Below are 21818 nucleotides of genomic sequence, written 5' to 3' on the forward strand. Positions count from 1 at the left end.
TTAAGACTGGGTTTGGGGTCCCCAGTACCATATAAAACCACGTCTCTCACCATCATCAGCACTGGAGGCAGCGGGAGCTAGCTGAACCACTGAACTCCGGGTTTGCTGAGATCCTGTTTCTAAAATGAGGCAGAGATCAGTCAGAGGAGATGCTCCTGAAGGTGACCTCTAACCTCCACCGCATCCCTGTGCACGCAGGGGCACCGCTACCCCCATGCACATGTGCACATAAACACACACACACACACACACACACACACACACACACACGGAAGTCCCAGTAGGAATACTTTAAGCATAGTAAACATATGCCTGGCCATTCTGTGTGTGTGCATGTTTGTGTGCACATACATGTGCACAGGGTTTGCAGGACTAAGCACAAGGTTTTTTGCATACTAGATAAGACTGTTCCACTCAGATACACACTCACCCTGATGAATCTTTTTTCTTCTCTTCCCCCCTTTCTTTTTTTCGTTTGTTTGTTTGTTTGTTTGTTTGTTTGTCGAAACAGGGTTTCTCTGTGCAGCCTTGGCCGTCCTGGAACTCACTCTGTAGACCAGGCTGGCCTCGAACTCAGAAATCCACCTGCCTCTGCCTCCACAGTGCTGCGATTAAAGGTGTGTGCCAGCACTGCCCGGCTCTCTCTCTCTCTCTCTCTCTCTCTCTCTCTCTCTCTCTCTCTCTCTCCCTCTCCCTCTCCCTCTCCCTCTCTCATCTCTGGCTGTCCTGGAACTTGCTCTAGAGACCATGCTGGCCTCAAACTCACAGAAATCCTCCTGCCTCTGCCTAACCTCGAGTGCTGGTGTTAGAGGCACTCAGCACCACTGCCCAGCAGCTTTTTTCTTAACAGAACTTTTAAAACACAAATGCACTGGGAGGTGTCTCAGTGGGTAAAGACACTTGCTCCAGAGCCTAAGGATATGAGTTCAATTCCTGGGACCAGCGTGGTGTAAGGAGAGACTTGGCTCCTGCAAGTTGTCCTCTGACTCCCACCGTGTGTGTTCCAGGGTATCAGACTCAGTTTGTCAGTCTTCAGGGCACCTGCAGAGCCATTTACTCAGCCCCGGAGATTAAAAAAAAAAAAAAAAAAATTAGGCCGGGCGGGTGGTGGTGGCGCACGCCTTTAATCCCAGCACTTGGGAGGCAGAGGCAGGCGGATTTCTGAGTTCGAGGCCAGCCTGGTCTACAGAGTGAGTAGGACAGCCAGGGATACACAGAGAAACCCTGTCTCGAAAAACAAAGAAAAACAAACAAAAAAAAAAAACCAAAAAATTAATGTGAAGTGAGCTTCCTTGTTCATTTTCTTCCTCTTTTCTTCCCTGTATTTTTCCTGTGACATGATTTATTTATTAGTCCCCCTTGTTCACTGTCTCCCCTAACGTGGCTGTCATCTGCCCTGGCCTCCAGGATCTCAGTGGGCTGGGCTGGCTCGCAGCTATGAAGAGGGCCTGAGGACAGGGCAGTGGCGCACTGCACATTTGCTGACCAGGGAATATGCAAATCGCTCTTTTGCTTTGTTTTCTGTCTACTTAGCCCTGGCTGTGCTGGAATTTATAGAGACCAGGGTGGCTTTGAAATCACAGAGATGTGCCTGCCTCTGCATCCTGAATCTGGTATCAAAGGCATGGGTCGCCATGCCCAGCACAAATAATTTCTAATTTAATTAACTGATTAATGGAGTGTGTGCTGGCGGGTGCACCTGCACACTTGTGGAGCCCAGGGAGGGTGTCAGATGCGTTGCAGCTGGGATTTCAGGAATGTGCAGGGTGTCTGCTTGCATGGATTTGAACTCAGATCCTCATGATTGTGCAGCAAGCACTCTTAACCAGTGAGCCTCTCCAGCCCTGATTTTCTGGGTGGGGGGCACTGTCCAAAACCTGATCATTGATCGTCTGTCTCAATCCCAGATGTGTTGGACTCACAAGCTGGTGCCTTAATATCTGGGGCAACAAACCACTTTTTATAGAAAAAACATACTTACAGGCCAGGACGAAGTGGCACATGCCTGTGACCTCAGCACATGAGAGACAGAGGCAGGAAGGTTTCCATTTCAATACCTTCTGGGGCTCCATGACCAAAACAAAAATTAAAGGAGTGTCGGAGAGAGAAGGCTCAGCATGTAAGAGAACTTATTACTCTTGCAGAGGAATTTGGTTTGGTTCCTAGCGTCTGTGAAGAAATTCACAACTCTCTGTAAATCCAGTATGAAGGGGTCTGATGCCTCTTCTGTCCTGTGCAGGCACCAGGCACACGCGCAATGCATACAGATAAATGCAGGTAAAACATTCATATACTTATAAATAGATAAATAGGAAGCACAGAGAAAAGAAAGAAAGAAAGAAGGAAAGAAAGAAAGAAAAGTAAAAAAGAAAAGAAACCAGGCCGGGCCGTGGTGGCGCACACCTTTAATCCCAGCACTTGGGAGGCAGAGGCAGGTGGATTTCTGAGTTCGAGGCCAGCCTGGTCTACAGAGTGAGTTCCAGGACAGCCAGGGCTACACAAGAGAAACCCTGTCTCGAAAAACCAAACAAAAAAAAAACATAAAAAAGAAACAAAAAAGAAAAAAAAAGAAAGAAAAGAAACCACCTGAGGACCAGAGTTCAATCCCTATAACAATCCCCTAAACATTGTCCTCCAGCTTCCACATGCAAGCCACAGCATGTGCTTTACACACACACACATACACACTCAAAATAAATAGTAATAATAATAAAAACAAAGAAAAGGAATGCATTTGGAATTTGGAATTACTTTTATTAAATAAAATTTCATAATCACATCTATCACCTCCTTGTAGCACAGGTTAAAAAAAAATAGAAAGGCTGTTACACACTGATCACTTAAGATCTGTTTGACTTTAAATATTAAGGGGGAGAAAGAAAAGGAGGGTTTGGTTGGGTTTTCTGCTGTTGGGAGATGGTGGAATTCCCCCTCGTGAGACTGGTGAGGGAGAAGTGGAAGAGGAAAGAAGAGTCTAGGTTCCCCCACGGCTGGCCTTTCTTCCTCTGACTCTCCTGGAATGAAGCACAGATTTCCCCCGAGGACGGCCGCTGTCAGGCCTGAGTTCAAGGCTTGAGTGGGTGTTGATGGCTTCTGCCCCATTTCATCTCTTCTGTAACACAAAACGTGGGGGAGGGAGAAGAAACCCACTTCAGCCTTCTGGAAGCCTCTCTTCTGTTTCTTTATTTTTGGTTTTTATTTTTTTATTCTTAAAGATTGTATTTAGTGTATGTGCATGAGTGTACTGTTGCTGTCTTCAGGCATGACAGAAGACAACATCGGATCCCACTACAGAAGGGCAATCAGTGCTCTTAACAACGGAGCCATTTCTCCAGCCCCCTGGTTTTTCTTTCTTTCTGCTTAAATTTAATTAAACAAATTTTAAGTGTATGGGCGTTTCGCTTGCATGTATGTATACATGTATACTACATGTGTGCAGAGGCCAGATGAGGGTGATAGATTCCTTGGGACTAGAGTTATCAGCCATATGGGACGTAAACGTGAATCCTCTACAAGAGAAACAGATGCTCTTAACCACTGAGCCATCTCTCTGACACCCTCCCCTTATTTTCTTTCTTTCCTCCTTTTTTTTTCTTTTTTTGTTTTGTTTTTAAACAGAATCACACGTAGTCCAGAGTAGCCTTCAACTGCCTTGCCTAGGTTCCTCGCTCTGGAGCGTGGGAATTGCAGGGGTGAGGCAGGCAGGCAAGGATGTAGGCTCGGTTGCCTTACCTCTTGACTTTCCCCTGGGGTCTGATGAAGTTTAGAGTAGGCTTCAGCAATGACTGTGGCCCTATCAAGCAAAGGGAAGCCTTCAGGAGACCTGCTCCTATTGTCACCTTATCCCATCCTACCTCACCCCTGCTCACTTGCTGTGTAGCCCTCCTCCAGGAGGCAAGCCCGGGATGTCCTCTGAGGCCAGGGTCCTGAAAACCGTGTTTAGGCACGGAGGTTCCTGAGCAGAAGCACACAGCTCTGAGGAGAAGGTGAGCAGAGAGCCCACACTGGCCGACCACCCCTCCCACTGGCCAATGACCTGCTCACCAGCAACTCGGTGGCTCAGGGCTGCGTCTAAAGCCATCTCCTTGCTGACAGCCTCCTCACAAGACCTGGGGGCCCCAGGGAAGCAGACCACCATGCAGGTCATGTTATCCAGACTTCCCTGGATAAAGTGAAAGAAAAAAGACTCTGGTGGGCGGGGTAAAAGCTCCATCCCAGGATTCCATGCCTTTGAGAGCACTGCTTATCTGCAGTCCTGGTGTCGGGAGTCTCCACCGCCAACCTGACTAATCCGTCCCCATCTGATCCAAGCTCTCGCCCATTTGGACCCATCTTCCCGACCATCCCTTTGCCGATCCTAGCCACCACGTTGTATTAACGAAAACAGCCCAGCAAGATGGCTCATAGGCAAAGACGCTTGCCTGACATCAAGTCTGACAACCTGAGTTCGATCCCTGGGACTCATTGATGGAAGGAGAAAATTGATTACAAGATGTTCTCCGAGCTACACATACATGATGTGGTCACACACACACACACACACACACTACGTTAAAATATAATAAATACAATTTAAATAAAATAGCCAAAGCTTTTTAAAGTCTTCCTATTTTAGGACTCTTCTGTTTCAGATACACCTCAGGACTAGCCTGAAATCCTAGCACCGGATCCCATTCCTTGAAGCCATGCCCCTTCTGTTAAATCCCTCCCACTTACCTATCTGCCAGTTCTACTCTCCATCATGGTTCAAAGCATCCTTCTTGCTCTGCCCAAGAAGTGCCCAAGTCACTCACACCCTCTAGCTCAGCCCCACCCCTTATCAACAAAGCCCATCCTCCCCAAATGCAGTGGCCCAGAACCTTGCACAGACATGTGTCCAACAGCTGCGCACAGAGTAGCTCCAGGTCCAGGCCCAGACGCAGGCGCGATGCCACTAGCCCCGCCAGGTCCGCACCAGACAGAGTGTCCCACACGCCATCAGAAGCCAGGAGCACGAACTCATCCTCGTCCTGGCGTGCCAGCACGGCCACCTCGGGCTCAGCGGACACGAGCTGCAACTCAGGAGGCCTCCCTGGTGCCTGTTTGTAGGCGAAGTCACCTAGGGCTCGCGACACGGCCAGAGAGCCCTCCACGCGCCGGCGACGAATGGTGCCACCGGCGTCGTGGATGCGCTCGCGTTCCCGAGGCCGGTGGGGACGGTGGTCCTCGGTGCAGAAAGCCACCGAGCCCGAGCGGCTCAGTAGCGCGCGCGAGTCTCCACAGTGCGCCAGGTAGAGGAATCGCGGGGATACAAGCAGAGCCACAGCCGTCGAGCCACCGGGGTCGCCGTGCGGCCAGAGCGCGCTCAGCTGCGCGTCTGCGTGGAGGAAGGCGCTACGAAGAGCCTGGCGCACGCCGTCTGGCTCCTGAGGCGCGGGACCTAGTTCCCCCAGCACGTGACCTGGAAGGTGTCGAGCTCCAAAGCGCGCTGCCCGCGCTCCTCCATGGCCATCAAGGACGGCGAAAAATGCCCATCCTGTAGGCAGCCCGGGCAAAGCCAGCCGAGCGCAGTGCGCATCCTCCATGCGGGCGCGCCAGCCCTGCATGGCGCTCGCCCCGAAGCGCAGGCCGGACGCGGCCGCCGCACCCCCGTGTAGCCTCTGCCAGCACCGGGGCTTAGCCAGGAGACTCCCAGGCGCCCCGGGGACGCTACATTCCTCCTCTACCTCTTGCTCCGCCACCTCCTGAGCTCGAGCGGCCCATCCGAGTCGATCCAGCAGGCGGCCAAAGGCCGCCATCCTCCTGCCTGGGAATCAGGAAAGTTCCCTCACTGTCCCCGCCTCCCCTAATCTCTTCTCTGTAAGACTTAAAACCAGGTAAATCTCTTTTCTATCCGTTGACTTGGCCTGGAGTCGGGTCACTAAGAGGTGTATTCATGGGTTTCTTCTTTCCCCACACTTTCTAGGTCAGGTGCTGTTGAGCTTGGGGCAAAAAAGCACGTTATTTACACTCTTTCTTACAGGTAAAACACATTATTATTTAGAAGTTTATTACACTTATTTGATGCGTGTGGAGATCGGAAGGGCAACTTGTAAGAGTCAGTTCTCCTATTCTACCGTGTATGTCCTGGGGCTCAAACTCATATCACTATGGGTTTGGAGGCAATCACCCCTACCCACTGAGCTCTACTGTAGTCCAGACACATAGTATTTACATGGACAATAATAATGTTGTTATTGTTGTTGTCATCGATTTTTGGGACAGAGTCTCACTCTGTGGCCTTGACTGACTTGGAAATTGCTATGTAAGCCAGACTCTCAAACTCAGAAATCTGCCTACCCACCATAGCTGGCTATTTTCTTGTAGTTTATTTTTAGATTCATTTATTTTATGTGTATAGGTGTTTTGCCTTCATGTATATGCACCATATGTGTGTTTGGTAGCCTTGGAAGTCAGAAAAGGGTGTCAGATCTCTTGGGACTTGAGTTGCAAAACAGTTGTGGGCTGCCATGTAGGTGCTGGGACTTGAACCCGGGTTCTCTGTAAGAACAAGTGCTTTTAACCACCGAGCTAACTCTCCACCCCGCACGCTTGACTTTTATGTGACCAATTTAGAAAAGAAGAAACTGAATTACAGAAAAAGGAAGCTGTGTTGCAGAGACTTGAACTTTAGAACCCATGTCTCTGACTAAAGGAAGCCCTTTTGTTTTGTTTGAGACAGATCTTCCTATAGCCCAGGCTGGACTCAAACACTATTGTAGCTGAGGCTGGCCTAGAACTTCCTGATCTTCCTGCTTCTGCCTTTTGGGTGCTTGCTAGTCAAAGGTGGCCTCCAAGACAGACATGGTGTTACAGGCCTGTAATCCCAGCACTTGGGAGGTAGAGGAAAGTGGATTAGGAGTTCAAAGCCATTTTAATTTTAGGCTGCATAAGGCCATGTCTCAAAATACAAAACAAAACAACAACAACAAACCCAACCTAACTATAATAATAATAGCTTAAAAATCAAAGCTGCTCTATCTCCTACTCATGGCCATTTTACCGACCTCACCTGCCTCTCACTTCCTTCCTGTTCTTTACAGCTCACCACATCTGTAGCTCAGACCCCATCTATGACACCATGCTATGCTGTTGCCTCATGCCACCTGTGTCCAAGCTCCTCTCCAAGCCTCTGAAGTTGTAAGTGATTTGGGTTGGGCAAGACAGCTTTACTGGAGTACAAAGCATTTGCCTGACGACCTGAGTTAGATCCCCAAACCCACATGGTAGAAAGAGGGAACCCCAGGACCAGGTGCTGGCTGCAACGATGTGGCAGTCATGCTAGAATAGGAGTTTTGTCTAACTTGTTTATAGTGTATCCCTCTGGGGCCTAGGACAGTACTTGTCTCAGCACACATGCTCCATAGATGATTGTTGAAAGGACGAATATACAGAAACTTCCCAAGGTTCCTACTCTGAAGACTGTGAGAATAAGCTTCCTGGGTACGTACGTGTGACTGGAGGAGAGTGACCTGCTTACATGCTCCCGGGATACCCACACGCACACAAATAAATAATTGTAAAAATAAGAACCCATGTCTCTGGGCTGGAGAGATGGTCCTGAGTTCAATTCCCAGCAACCACATGGTGGCTCAAAACCATCTATAATGAGGTCTGGCGCCCTCTTCTGGCCTGCAGTCAGATATGCAGGCAGAACATTGTAAATAAATTTTTAAAAAGCTTTAAAGAAAAGAAGTTTTAGGTTTGAGTACTTTTTCCACGCCATCTACAAGTTTAGCCTCGGACTCTATCCCAGAACATCATATTCCACCCTCTCTCAGTGCCATCCCTAGATCTGCCCCAAAACCCTTCCGTCCTGGGCACTCTCTCCAGCTCCGCATTCCGCCCAAACCCCGCCCCACTCCTCAAAATGACCCGTTCTCTGAAACCCAAACCCCGCCCATTAAAAATAGAGGTCCCTCCCTCCATGCCCTCAAGCCCCACCTTCAATTCTCGGCCCCGCCCCCGGGCCCGGCGCTGCAGTGCAAGCTCCTCCGCTGCCCCGCCCTCCCGCGCTGTGCGGAGCAGAGGGCGGCGGCGGCGGTGGCGGCGGTGGCGGCGGCGGCTGCTGGAGCAGCCCGGGAGGATGGCGGCGGCGTCGTGGACGCGGCGGAGATGAGCGCCCGTGGCCCCAGGCCCAGGGCGGCGCGGCCGGAGTGGGCGGGGGTCCCGATGCAGGCCCGAGGGGGGCCATGGGGCAGGTCCTGCCGGTCTTCGCCCACTGCAGTGAGTATGGAGAGGCTCTGGCCTGGTGTGGGGCACAGAAAACCGCGTGGGATCCTCTTAGGGTCTCCATCTTCCGCGCGCGGGCTCGAGGGAGAGCCGAGCTGCGGGGAAGGAGACAAAGGAATCCTTCCCCTCCCCCTCGCGCTTTGGAGGCAACTGGGGCATCCTGACCCGGAGGACCCGGTGCAATGGGGTGGAGGTGGGGGGATCATCAAGATCGCGGGTGGGGGGGGCGCGCAGGGCGCTGGATTGGGTCGCCCCGCCCAGCGTGAGAAGGAGCAAGCGCGTGGGGAGCTGTCCTCGGCCCTGGTGCTGGCCTTAGCTGATGGGTTGAGTCAGGATGGAATAGAGGGATCAGACTCCCTTCAGCACCCGTTTTTGCATCTCACCCTCATGATCTGCCCAAAAGGCACTCCTAATATCACCCTGGGTGTCTGATCCCCTGTCTTCAGCAAACAGCCACCCCTAGGTTGGTGCCAAGTCTACTGAGTCTTTAGCGGGCTTTTCCACTCAGTAGTAACCCTGAAGAAGATCACACTCCTCTTCAGGCCTCTGGTTGCCCAGGTGAGGAAATGAGACGGGGGTACGGGGACGGGTTTCCATTTTCGAAGACTGTCGAGGCTCTCCTGTGTACAGAGCCCCTAAGCTAGCTGGAGGGGCTGGTTTCCCAGTACCAAGCCCCTTGTGTCATCCTTCTCCACTCTGAGCCATCGGCTCTGGCAGTCAGTGTTTACCCATGCGTCCCACACAGGGTGGTTCTGACAGCTGGGGATGCCGACACTAGCAGATCTAGCCACTTGCACGTCTTGGGTATCCAGATGCCCAAGTTCTGAGAATGTGTGACTTGGACATTTTTAGTTTTATTCCTCCCCTCCCAGCGTCCAAACATCTCGTCTTCAGCTGAAATCACACGGGGAGACTCTGCAGGCCTGTCCCCAGCCAGCCCCACCTTTCTCATCCTCGTCTATAACCTGCCCCCCTCCACTCACACCTTCATACCCCTCTCTGTTCCTGTTCTAATCACAGTGCCCTACCCCAGGAGCTTTGCACTGACCTTCCCCTCTGTCTGGAAGGCAGAACCCAAGGCATCTGAAGTCTGATGCCATCAGGAAAGCCTTGACGACTACTCTGTGTTGAGAAGAGCGTCATTACCCTTACCTTGTGTGACTTGGTGTTTTATGGACTCTTCCTCAGAGTATAACTTTTTGAAGTCAGGAGTTTTGTCTAATTTGTTCATTCTTCTGGGACCTAGAACAGTGCCTGACACATAACGTGTGCTCAGTGAATGAATGAATGAATGAATGAATGAATGAACTGAAACTTCCCAAAGCTCCTACTTGGAAAGTTTTGAGATAAAGCTTCCTGTGGTCCAGGTTGGGCTGGGATTGTATGCACTGTATATGTAGCAATCTGAAGTTAGCCTTGAGATTCTCACCCTCCTGCCTCTGCCGATCTCCCATTGGAGAGATCTCCCGTTGGGTTTACAGGCATGTACTAACTAACACATCCTATTTATTTTGTGCTAGGGATCAAACCTGGAGCTTTGTGTATTGTGAGGACCACATTCTTGGACCTGGTTCAGAACTTCTAAGACCTCTCTGCTTCTATATTCCTCCTGTCCTTCTCTTCCTCTTCTGTTTCTTTAATTAATTACTTTTATTTATTTTTAAGATTGTTTTATGTATATAAGGACTCTGCATGTATACCTGCATGCCAGAAGTGGGTATCACATCTCATTATAGATGGTTGTGAGCCACCATGTGGGTGCTGGGAATTGAACTCAGGACCTCTGGAAGAGCAGTCAGTGCTCGTAGCCGCTGAGCCAGCTCTCCGTTTTTATTTTATATGTGTATGATGTTTTTGCCTTCATATATATATCTGTGCACCACATGCATGCAGTGCCCGCTGAGACCAGAAGAGGGCAGTTGATCCCTGACAGTGGTTCTCAACCTTCCTAATGCTGCAACCCTTTAATACAGTTCTTCATGTTGTGGTGACCCCCAACTGTAAAATTATTTTCGCGGCTATTTTGTAATTGTAACATTGTTACTGTTACGAATCATAATGTAAATATCTGATATACAGATGGTCTTAGGCGACCATGTGAAAGGGTCCTTAGATCTCCAAAGAGGTCGAGACTCAGAGGTTGAGACCTCCTACCATAAAACTAGACCTACAGATGGTTGCGAGCCACCCTGTGGGTGCTAGGACTCAAACCTGGGTCCTCTGCAAGAGCAACAGGTGCTCTGAATCTCTCCAACTCCTCTCTTCTTTTCCTTTTTTCCCCTCCTCCCTTTCTCCTCTCACTGTGTTTGTATGGACTGACTGCCTCCAGAGCTTCCTGCAAGCTTGTAAGTGCTCCGCTCCTGAGGGTCCCGGCCCTCTTTTTGCTTTTTATTTTGAAACAATCTTGCTAACTTGCCAAGGCAGGCCTTGAACTTATGGCCCTTCTATTTCAATTTCCAGTAGTTGGGAATGACCTGAAGCTCTGAGCTTCTGGTATCGATGTCCTTACTGTTTTACACTCTATACAGAAAGTGAAATACCCTGCTATTCAAATAGCCTAAGATTTCTTAAAAAGCCAACTATTCAGGCCTCTGCACTGGTTCATTTCCATGATTAAAAAAGTTTTTTTTAGGCTAGGTGGTGGTGGCACATGCCTTTAATCCCAGCTTTGAGAGGCAGAGGCAGGTGGAGTTCGAGGCCAGCCTGGTCTACAGAGTAAGTCCTAGGATAGCCAAGGCTCCACAGAGAAATCCTGTCTTGAAGGCCCCCAATCACAAAAAGAAGTTTTTGTATGCTTGCCTGTGTGTGTGTGTGTGTGTGTGTGTGTGTGTGTGTGTGTGTGAGCGTGTGTGCGTGTGAGCTCACGTGCCCGCGTGCATGCTGCATGGGGCCTGGGTATGTCAGAGATCAACTTTAGAGAGTCAGGTAGACAGGATTGTCAGCATGCACCTGCACCTGCTGGGCCTCAACAGCTCATGTCTGTGACTGAGACCATCTAAACCTCTAGATTCTAGAATCTTCATTTCTTTGCCGTTGCAGAAGAAGCTCCGTCTACGGCGTCTTCTACCCCCGATTCCACGGAAGGTAAGTGGAATCGTATGTGTGTGCGTGTGCGTCTGTGTGAGACAGGGTTTCACGACTGCACGGTTCAGAAAGGCTGAGAACCCTTCTCCCACTGCAGGAGGGAATGACGACTCAGATTTTCGGGAGCTGCACACTGCCCGGGAATTCTCGGAGGACGAGGAGGAGGAGACCACTTCACAGGACTGGGGCACCCCCAGGGAGCTGACCTTTTCCTACATTGCCTTCGATGGTGTGGTGGGCTCTGGGGGCCGTAGAGACTCAGTTGTTCGTCGTCCCCGGCCCCAGGGACGTTCAATCTCAGAACCACGGGACCCACCCCCACAACCCGGCCTGGGTGACAGCTTGGAAAGCATCCCTAGCCTGAGCCAGTCCCCAGAGCCGGGGCGCCGCGGTGACCCCGACACCGTGCCTCCAGCTGAGCGCCCGCTGGAGGAGCTGAGGCTGAGGCTGGACCAGTTTGGCTGGGCTGTCCGGAGTGCGGGATCTGGGGAGGATTCAGCCACCAGCAGCTCCACCCCGCTGGAAAATGAGGATCCTGATGGACTGGAGGCCAGCGAGGCTGGAGAAGGTGAGATCTCAGAGGTGTGCGGAGGGTGTGTGGCTAACCAGCATACGTCCCAGAAGAAAGAAAGTTCATGGTCTTCTCTCTCTATGACACCAGAGGCGAATCCGGAACTCCGACTTGCCCAGGCTCTACATTTGCAGCTCGAGGTCCTGACTCCCCAGCTTAGCCCTAGCTCCGGGACCCCCCAGGTGCATACCCCATCCCCACAAAGATCTCAAGATTCGAACTCCAGCCCTGATGAGCCTCCACTGAATGAGGAAGAAGAGCATTGGCGGCTGCTGGAGCAGGAGCCAATGACAGCCCAGTGCCTCGATAGCACAGACCAATCAGAATTCAGGTTGGAGCCACTCCTTCTAGGTAAGCAGTTTGTCAGCAAGCCAAGGACTTGGCTATGGAGGACCACATACAGCTAGACAGAGGGAAAGAGATTTACACTCCCCCCCCCGCCCCCCAAGACAGGGTTTCTCTGTGTAGCCCTGGCAGTCCTGGAACTCACTCTGTAGACCAGGCTGGCCTCGAACTCAGAAATCCGCCTGCCTTTGCCTCCCAAGGGCTGGGATTAAAGTTGTGCACCACCACTGCCCTGGGAGCTTTACACTTACACTTAAATGTGATGGGACCAGTTTGGCACAGGACCCAAGAACAGTGGAGAAGGGAGTCCCCCCAAATTCCCTTTACCTGAGTGTGTGGTTTGAGGAGTCTCCCCAACACACATTCACATTGGCAACTATCTCTAGGCTCTCCTGCACAAGCTCTGCCACTGAAATATGTCTCCAATCCCCTTTGGCTTTTATTTTGAAAGAAGCCCAGGCTGGCCTTGAATTCCATCCACCTGCCTCAGCTTCAGTTAGGCTTATAGACCTGCAGCCCCCAGAACCTGCTTCCATTGGCTCTGTACAGTTTCCTACCTATCCACAAGATTAGGGCTCCTTGTGGATTGGGTGCTGTCAAAAAATGAATCCTCCCTTTTTCACCGGAGTGCTCCCTCTAGACGCTGAATATCCCCCTGGGACTTACAGAATGTTTGAAACACCTTTAATGTCAGTTTTGGGAGGCCAAGGCAGGTGAATCTTGGTGAGTTTGAGGCCAAGCTAGTCTACACAGTAAACTCAAGTCTAGCTTAGGGTATATAGTGAGATCCTGCATTTTTAAATTAATTTATTGTGTGGAGGTGTATGTGTAAACATGTGCACTTGCAAATCATGTAAAGCCCATGGGTTTTAAATTTTTTAAATTAACTTTTTAAATATTTAGATTCATTTATTTTATTTTAGGTATATAAATGTTTTGCTTGCCTGCATGTATATCTGGGCACCATGTGCATATTGGTGCCTGTGGAGGTCAGAAGAGGGAGTCACATCCCCTGTAACAGGAGCAAAGAGGACTGTGAGCATGGTGTGGCACTGGAAACTGAACCCAGGTCTTCTTTTGTTTTCCAAGACAGGGTTTCTCTGTGTAGCCCTGACTGTCCTGTAATTCACTCTGTAGACCAGGCTAGCTTTGAACTCAGAGATCCACCTGCCTCTGCCTCTGGAGTGCTGGGACTAAAGGCGTGGGTGGGTACAAGCACTGCCAGGCTTGAACCCAGGTCTGCGAGAACACTGACCCATCTTGCTAGCCTCTCAAGGACTTTTGAGAGTCCAATCTCATCCTTGTAAAGGCAGAGTCTCTCCTTTGCAAGGGTTAGGGTTGGGTGTGTTGAGACAGGGTCTCACTATGTCACTCTGGCTGTCCTGGAACTCACTATATAGGCTAGGCTGGCCCCAAACTTCACAGAGATACACAGGAGAATCTCTCTTCTTTCTGTTGCTACATTGCCTACTCCAGGCCGTTTTCCTTCCTGGATCAGCCTCTCATCACATCGCAGGAGTGGCTGGGATTACAAACACTGAGTACCTGGGCTCTGGGGGTTTGCCTTGCAAATATTTTTTATGCTGTGACTTCCCCGCCCCCACACCCCAGGGCCTCTACAAAAACTTTACTCTTTGGGCTGAAGAGATGGATTCCCTCTTTAAAGTACTTAACCTTCTCCCAGCGTGATGCACCCAACGGCAGCCCTAGGGATCTGTCGCCCTCTTCTGGCCGCCCTTGTCACCTGCACTCGTGGGCATACTCATAAGGAGAGCCATAAAATAGAAAACTAGTTTCCTCTCGCCAAGCCTGGTGGTGTACATCTGTAGTCCCAGCACTTGGGAGGCAGAGACAGACAGATCAGAACTTCAGGTTCAGACCTAAGACTTCAATCCTAGCACTTGGGTACAATTGGTAGTTTAAGGCCACCCTGGACAACATGAGACACTGTTGGGTTTTGTTAGTTAGTTAGTTAGCTAGTTAGTTAATTTCATGACAGAGTTTCTTTGTGTAGACCAGTCTGGCCTCAAACTTACAGACATCTGCTTGCCTCTGCTTCCTCTGTACTGGAATCAAAGGTGTATGCCACCACAGGACAAGACACTGTGTTAAACAAACAAACAAACAAACAAACAAAAACAAACCAAAAAAAAAAAAAAAAAAAAAAAAAAACCACAGAACAAAACCAAAAACATTTACTCAGTCCAGGTGTTATTTCTATGAGTTTGAGGCAAGCCTAAGTCTACATAGTGGGTTCCAGGACATCAGGACTGTGTAGAGAAACTCTGTCTCAGCGTGTGTGTGTGTGTGTGTGTGTGTACTTTTTGAAACGTCTAAAATCTTTATTTTTTTTTTTTAAATGCAGGCGTGCTCTGTCTATATGTACACCTATGTACAGGTGGTTGTGAGCCACCATATGGTTATTGGGGATTGATCTTAGGACCTCTGGAACAGCAGTCAGCGTTTTTAACCTCTGAGCCATCTCAACAGGCACCCTCCCCCCCCCAAAAAAAATTTTGTTAAAAAAGGATAAAAAAGCAAAGCAAACAAGCAAACAAAACCTTTACTGGAGCCAGGCATGTTGAGGAAGGCACACATTTAATCTCAGCACTCGGTAGGGAGAGACAGGTGCGGTTTCGTGAGTTCCAGGGCCTCAGAGCAAGACCATATCTTAAGAACAAAACAAAACATTCTGCTTTTCCCTAACTGTACCCTTTGGTCATTTGTAAATAGACTCGGTCTTCTTTATAAAAGCCTGGGCCTCCAGGAACCGCAAACACTTGGTTAAAGACAGCTCCTTGTCTATTTACTAAGTCCCAATTTGGGAATTGTCCCCACCTCTCTGGCCAACCATTGGTTGGGTTGCAAAGGGGCCCTTCCCCTCTGCTCTTTCCTTCGGGTTCTTCTCAAGTGGGCAAAATCCCCAGGAGCCGGGCGTCCGAAACTGCTCTCTTGGAGCCGAGATGGGGAGTAAAGGTGGGCTTATTGGACGGCTTGGAACTGGGGTCCGGGAACAGAGCAAAGGGCTTCAGATTAGTTCTTTCCTCCCTGAGATCAGGGGCATGGTTTCCTCCCGGGTGTTTGGACCCGTTAGAGAGGCATGCTGGAGCTGGGGCGGCATATCAGGGGGCGTCTCGGGAGGACGTTGAGGGGACCTAGGGGGTCCCCTGATCAAGGCAGAACTTTGGGGCCCGGGAGCAGGGAGGCTCCCATCCCCCAGCCTCGTGTCCTGGCTACGGAGCTGTCATTCAGGGCTGGATGTGCCAGCACAGCTGAGGGAGGCCCCCTCCCCCTCGCGTGCCTAAACTTAGCCCCGCCTCAGGCGACCCAGCCCCTCCCCCACCCGCTGGTATCTGGGGAGACCGACTGGGTGGGCACCCCCGCATTAGGAAAGGAGGACTGCTCTTTAGTGTTGTCTGGAAGAATAAATATATAGAAAACGAAGCAAAAGGGAGAGCAGTGTCTGGGCAGTAAATGGCCTGTTTTGAGAGCAGTAAGGGTGGGAGCTAGAAGGAAATGGAAGGATATTGAAAACGTGTGGGACTCAAATGGGTGTGGCTTCTTGGGAGGGCTGTAGAGGTTTAAGTGAATAAAATGAACCTTTAAGGGCTGGAGGTACCCCACCAGGGGCTCAGGCCTAGCTTGGGAATTGAACTGGACATCCCTGGGAGGGGGTCAGTAGTTTGTGTTTACGATTCAAGCTATCAGGTGGAGTAACCATACACTTAGGACTTTTAAAATGTTTTGGTAACTAGGCATGGTGGCACACCCTTATCATCCCAGCACTTGGGAGGCAGAGGCAGGAGGATGGCTGTAAGTTCCAGGCCAGCCAAGGCTACCAAGACCCTGCCACAGAAAAGGAAAGATAACAACAAACCAAAATTGTTAGTTTTCCTTGTGATCGATCTGACCAAATTTACACTGTTAAACAAGGGAGTAGGCTTGCCCAAGTGATTTCCAACTTGGGAGTGTATTTCAGGGCATGCAGAAGTGAGAATGCACAGAAGGGATGTACAGAACAAAGTCAATTACTCCCCACAGAGTTCAGAGTTGAATGAAATGAAGAACGTCACAGCCACAATAGAGTATTATACGGCCCTTTGACCCCAGAGCCAGGCCTGGTGGCACAGAGCTTTAATTTCAACACTCCAGAGGCAAGGGCAAGTGAATCTCCATAAGTTCAAGGCCAGCCTGTTCTACATAGCAAGTTCCAGGACAGCCAGGACTACATAGTGAGACCCTGTCTCCAGTAAGTAAGACTTGTCAGGGATGTAGCTCATAATAAAAGATAGATAGATAGATAGATAGATAGATAGATAGATAGATAGATAGATAGATAGACGGACAGACAGACAGACAGACAGACAGATAGATAAGACTGGTCAGGGAAGTAGCTCAGTTGGTAGAGGTTTTACCTAGCATGCATGAAGCCCTAAATTTGATCCTCAGCATGTCAGCACTAGGGAGTAGAGGCAGGAGCATTTGCCCTGAGTTTGAGGCCAGTCGAACTTAAGTTAGTCTAAGAAAAAGAAAGAATGAATTAGAATAATCAGGAGTTCAAGACCAGGCAGGGCTGCATAGTTTAAAGTTAGCCTTAGCCTCATAGTGAGACGTCTCTAAAAACAAACAGAGGGAGTGGTCTGGTCAGGTTGGGTCCCAGCATTGTCTTCTTTCTTACAGTGGCAGAGCTGCTGTACTGGAAGGACACCAGGACGTCAGGAGCCGTCTTCACGGGCCTCATGGCCTCCCTCCTGTGCCTCCTGCACTTCAGCATCGTGTCCGTGGCTGCGCACCTGGCCCTGCTGGGTCTCTGCGCTACCATCTCTCTCAGGGTTTACCGCAAAGTGCTGCAGGCCGTGCACCGGGGCGACGGCACCAACCCTTTCCAGTGAGAATGCCCGGCCCTGCCCAGCCCAGCCGACCGACTGTCCATTGTGACCCTTGACCTCAGCTCACGCATTGCTCTCATCCGTTTCCATTCTGACCGTGAACTCTGCTCCCCAGTAAACCCTGATCTCGCCCTTTATCCTTGATGGTCCTCTAGTCCCATTCCTAATCTTAAACTCGACCTCAGCCCTGTCTACAAAAATCCTCAGACCTAACTCTGCTCTCCTACCAAACATCCCATTCTTGTTAAAGCCTCTTGCCCAAGTCTGAGCCCCGCCCACACGGAGCGCCATACCACATTCCTTTATCCCATCAGGGCTTACCTGGACATGGACCTGACCCTGACTCGGGAGCAAACAGAACGTTTGTCCCAGCAGATTGCCTCCCACGTGGTCTCCACAGCCACACAGCTACGGCATTTCTTCCTAGTAGAAGACCTGGTGGATTCTCTCAAGGTACCCCCCAAAACTGCCTCAGGACTCTCAACTCTCTCCTCTGTGCCTATGGTGGGGGTGGGGCAGCAGCCCGTAGGTCTTTCTGACACTCAGCCTTACCCCACAGCTGGCTCTTCTCTTCTACATCTTGACCTTTGTGGGAGCCATCTTCAACGGCTTGACTCTTGTCATCCTGGGTGAGCTGAGAAGGCTGAGGCCACGGGGGTCGGGTGGAGCGTGAATGGAAGGGTGCGAGGGGTGATGAGGCTCGGGGGTCTGTGGAAAAGGGCTGCACACGTAGTGTAGAGAGAATCTCATGTGCACTGTGTGGAAGTATCACCTGTCAATCAAAAGCTGTTGGGCTATTAGCTTAGGCAGGAAATAGGAGGCGGGAGTTCCGGTGGGGAGAGAGAATTCTAGAATAGAGTCAGCCCGGATGTTGATGGAGAGGGTCGCATGAAACTGAGAAGCGGTAACCAGCCATGTGGCATTCATAGAATAGAATAAACGAGTTAAATGAGATAAGAGTTAGTCAGGGAACAAGCCCAAGGTTATGGCCTTGGCATTCATTCATGAAATATTAAGTCTCAGAGTCGTTATATTGGGAATTTGGGCCTGGGTGGAAAAGCTCCCAATGGAGCTGTTCCTCTGCCAGGAGAACCTGACATATTCTCTCTCTCTCTCTCTCTCTCTCTCTCTCTCTCTCTCTCTCTCTCTCTCTCTCTTTCTCTCTCTCCCCTCCCTCCTCATTCTCTGTATGTGTAGGAGTTGTTGCTTTGTTCACCGTTCCCCTTCTGTACAGACAACATCAGGTGAGTTCAGCAAGCTCCCCGTTGTCAACCTGGAAGCCAAAACTGCGTGGTGTGACAGCCTTCTCCTAGAGCCAGAGTCCCACAGACTCGGGAGCTCTGCTGACACCCAGCACCCAGAGAGTGGGGCAGGAAGATGGTATGAGTTCAAGACCAGCTGCCTAGACTCTACCAGAGAGGGGCTGGGGCATGGCTCACGGTTCAAGGAAGGGAGGTACAACACTTCACACGCAAAAGCCTGTGGAAGGCCATGAGTTCAATGCCAGTGCCGCCAAAAAAGTAAGGTGGATTAAAATTCATATTAAACTACTATTACTACATCACTCCCAGTTCAGAGCATGGCCCAAGCTGCTAACCCTCAGTTCTGAGAAGATGAGTGGGTGTAACATTAACAATCTGAGAATCTAGGAGCCTGAGGCAGGAGAATCGTACATTCAAGGCCAGTTAGCTAAAAACCAGGCTGAGGTTATAGCTCAGATAGCAGAGGCCTTGCCTAGCATGCATGAAGGCCCAGGCTTGACCCCTTAGCAGTACATAAAACGATGTGGTGGAGCACATCATCCCAACATTTGGGAGCCAGAAACAGAACGGTCAAGGCTTCAGCTACACTGCATGTTTGAGGCCAACTCTGACTACATGAGACCCTGTCTCAAAACGACAAAGGCAGAAAGGCCGGTTATGGTTCTCACAGTTGAAACTGAAGTGCTAGGCCCTATTCCAATTTGGAGATGTAAGAGCTGAAGGCAGCATCCCACATCAAAATTACCCAGAACTCTCTTTGTCTCTTTGGTCTCCCCAGGCCCAGATTGACCAGTATGTGGGGTTGGTGACCAATCAGTTGAGCCACATCAAAGCTAAGTAAGTACATGAGAAGACGACAGGCAGGACAGTGGAGCCTGGGATATTTGCTGTTGTTTGTGGGTTTTCTTTTGTCTTCCCCACTCCCCCAGCTCCCCGCTTCCTATTTCCGAATCTCCTAGGGCACATTGGTTCCATCTCAAAGCAGGTCATCAGGTGGAGGACAGGTGCTATCTTTCTGCACCTCCTCCATCTCATGTCACACCTCATGGCCCCTAATTTTCCTCCCTCAGGATCCGAGCTAAGATCCCGGGGACCGGAACCCTTACCCCAACAGCATCAGTCTCCGGATCCAAAGCCAAAGCCGAATGAGAGGGGCGTCTTTGCCCGAGGGACGCCTGCCCACACCCCAGCAGCCCTCTTCCCTTTCATTTCCCGTGCATCCACACCCTCTCCCACTCGGCCAAGCCATTTCCCAGTGGGAAGTGCCTGAGCGACCCGGACTACATTTCTTAAGAGGCTCTGCTCTAAGAGTCCAGGAAAAGGCTATGCTCCTTGGCCGCGGAGCCTGCTGGGACTTGTAGTTGAATAGTCAGGACGCTGCCCTGCACTTCCGTGACCCGCCGCTGGAGGCGCCGTGAGGGGTTGGTGATCTACACCAACCCCTATGCTGGGGCTTTGCATGGGGCCCAGGCGAGCCTTGAGCTTGGATTTACACTGTAATAAAGACTCCTGTGGAAAATTCACTGCCTTCTGTGCTTTAAAGTCCCTCCACTTACACCTTCCTACACTGAAAAGAATTAAAACAAACAACAACAAAAAACAAAAAACAAAAAAACCTACATAGCCAGGGCTATGTAGAAAGACCCTGGGTCAAAACAACCATCGACAAAAAGAAATGATTGGGGGATGCAAGAATGATTATCTGGTAAAGCATGCGATCGTCTGAGTGGGATCATCTCATGGTAGAAAGAGAGAACCCCCATGGTCATGTCATTTTCAGAGATGTTCCATCGCATACCTGCACTACCCATAATAAACATGTGTCATTTAATCATTTAATTGAAAAATAAAGTTAGAAAATAAACTCTTGGGGCTGGTGAAAAGCACCTACCTCCAAGCTGGCCACCCGAGTTCCATCTCTGGAACCACGTGGTGAACAATCAGAAATGACTCCTTTAGGCTGTGTTTGCACACCGCTATATAGGCGTTCAAAAATAATTGTTTTGCCGGGCGGTGGTGGCGCACGCCTGTAATCCCAGCACTTGGGAGGCAGAGGCAGGTGGATTTCTGAGTTCGAGGCCAGCCTGGTCTACAGAGTGAGTTCCAGGACAGCCAGGGCCACACAGAGAAACCCTGTCTCGAAAAACAAAAAAACAAAACAAAAACAAAACAAACAAACAAACAAAAAAAAAACAAAACAAAAATAATTGTTTTTTTTTTTTTTTAAGTCTGGAATAACAGAGGGAGGTAGATCTCTGGGAGGTGAGTTCGAGGTCCTCTATATAACCAGACCTGTCTCGGAAAAGACAGGGAAAAGATTTAAGATCAGTGAGAGTTCCCCACATAAAGGCACTTGCTACACAGGCTTGGCAGTATGAGTTGGATCTGGGGAATTGACCAAAAGGTAAAGCAATGCAGGGCTGGAGAAGCTGGCTCAGTGGTTAAGAGCACCGGTTGCTCTGCCTGAGAACCAGGGTTCGATTCCTAGCACCCACAGAGTTGAGTGGCTCATAGCCATCTCTAACTCCAGTCTCAGAGAATCCAATGCCCCCTTCTGGTTTCTACAGGCACTGCATGCAGACAGACAGACAAAGGATTGATTGGGAGACAGAGCAGTCTCTATGATGCCATCCTCTGACCTCCACATATGTGCACACATACACGTGATACCAATAAGAATGTTCTCCAAGTGTGACCTAGCAGAAATGATCAATCTTAGAAGCGTCTACGGTTTTACTGTTTTATTCTATGATGTTGTTTCCCAAATGTCAGTCATTCCCTTGTGAGGTCCATGCTAGGGATGCAGTTCAATGGATGTGCACTTGCCTGGCTTGTATAAGGCTTAGGCTTAATAGCCATCAATGCTTGACACAGAGATGCCTAATGGGCAGCCAGACATGGTGATACACATCTGTAATCCCGGCACTGAATTCCAGGCCAGCTACATAGTTCAAAGTCAAACTGAGCTCTAGTAAGACTCTGTCTTAATGGGTCAAAAGCTAGGTATGCGCCGGGCGGTGGTGGCGCACGCCTGTAATCCCAGCACTTGGGAGGCAGAGGCAGGCGGATTTCTGAGTTCCAGGCCAGCCTGGTCTACAGAGTGAGTTCCAGGACAGCCAGGGCTACACAGAGAAACCCTGTCTCGAAAAACAAAAAACAAACAAACAACAACAACAACAACAACAAAAACCTGCCAGAATCCTTCAGAGAGGGATGGGGTAGGGGTTTGCTCAGTGGTAAACAGCTAGCCTAGCTTGTAAAGGGCCCTGGGTTCCATCCTCAGCACCATAAATAAGTAGAAAAATAAATAGAGCAAATATCTTTTATAAAGAAATGTTATTTCCCACCTTGTTTGTCAGAATAGACTACAGCAAAGGCAAACACAGAAACGTTAAGATTTGTTCGTCATCCTGTCAC

General features: G+C 50.0%; 2 protein-coding genes across 9 annotated transcripts; one reads left to right on the forward strand and one right to left on the reverse strand.

Annotated features, from left to right (window-relative positions):
- Nucleotides 1–2673: 2673 nt before the first annotated feature.
- Ppm1n (protein phosphatase, Mg2+/Mn2+ dependent 1N (putative)) lies at nt 2674–5919 on the reverse strand. 7 transcript variants are annotated; one of them, XM_034490557.2, is made up of 5 exons: nt 4860–5912; nt 4045–4162; nt 3870–3975; nt 3733–3793; nt 2964–3112 (listed from the first exon to the last, which is right to left on the reverse strand). In XM_034490557.2, the coding sequence occupies exons 1-5, from the start codon at nt 5775–5777 to the stop codon at nt 3104–3106; spliced, it is 1212 nt and encodes a 403-aa protein (XP_034346448.1). In that variant the 5' UTR covers nt 5778–5912; the 3' UTR covers nt 2964–3103. The 7 variants fall into 7 exon arrangements, with proteins under 7 accessions (XP_076784925.1, XP_076784932.1, XP_076784930.1 ...); XM_034490567.2 differs by having other exon boundaries at nt 2980–3112; nt 3870–3955; nt 4860–5917; XM_076928810.1 differs by having other exon boundaries at nt 2674–3112; nt 3733–3955; nt 4860–5915.
- A 2177-nt stretch (nt 5920–8096) lies between these two features.
- On the forward strand, nt 8097–19924 carry Rtn2 (reticulon 2). 2 transcript variants are annotated; one of them, XM_034489151.2, is made up of 10 exons: nt 8097–8244; nt 11290–11334; nt 11432–11902; nt 11996–12256; nt 16931–17138; nt 17454–17592; nt 17699–17768; nt 18337–18383; nt 19180–19238; nt 19472–19924. In XM_034489151.2, exons 1-10 carry the CDS (start codon nt 8211–8213, stop codon nt 19548–19550), a joined length of 1413 nt encoding a protein of 470 aa, XP_034345042.1. In that variant the 5' UTR covers nt 8097–8210; the 3' UTR covers nt 19551–19924. The 2 variants fall into 2 exon arrangements, with proteins under 2 accessions (XP_034345042.1, XP_034345052.1); XM_034489161.2 differs by lacking the exons at nt 8097–8244; nt 11290–11334; nt 11432–11902; nt 11996–12256 and adding an exon at nt 15080–15226.
- Nucleotides 19925–21818: the final 1894 nt, after the last annotated feature.

The sequence above is a fragment of the Arvicanthis niloticus genome, chromosome 1 (genome assembly GCF_011762505.2).
Source record: "Arvicanthis niloticus isolate mArvNil1 chromosome 1, mArvNil1.pat.X, whole genome shotgun sequence".
In the NCBI taxonomy this organism is placed as follows: Eukaryota; Metazoa; Chordata; class Mammalia; order Rodentia; family Muridae; genus Arvicanthis; species Arvicanthis niloticus.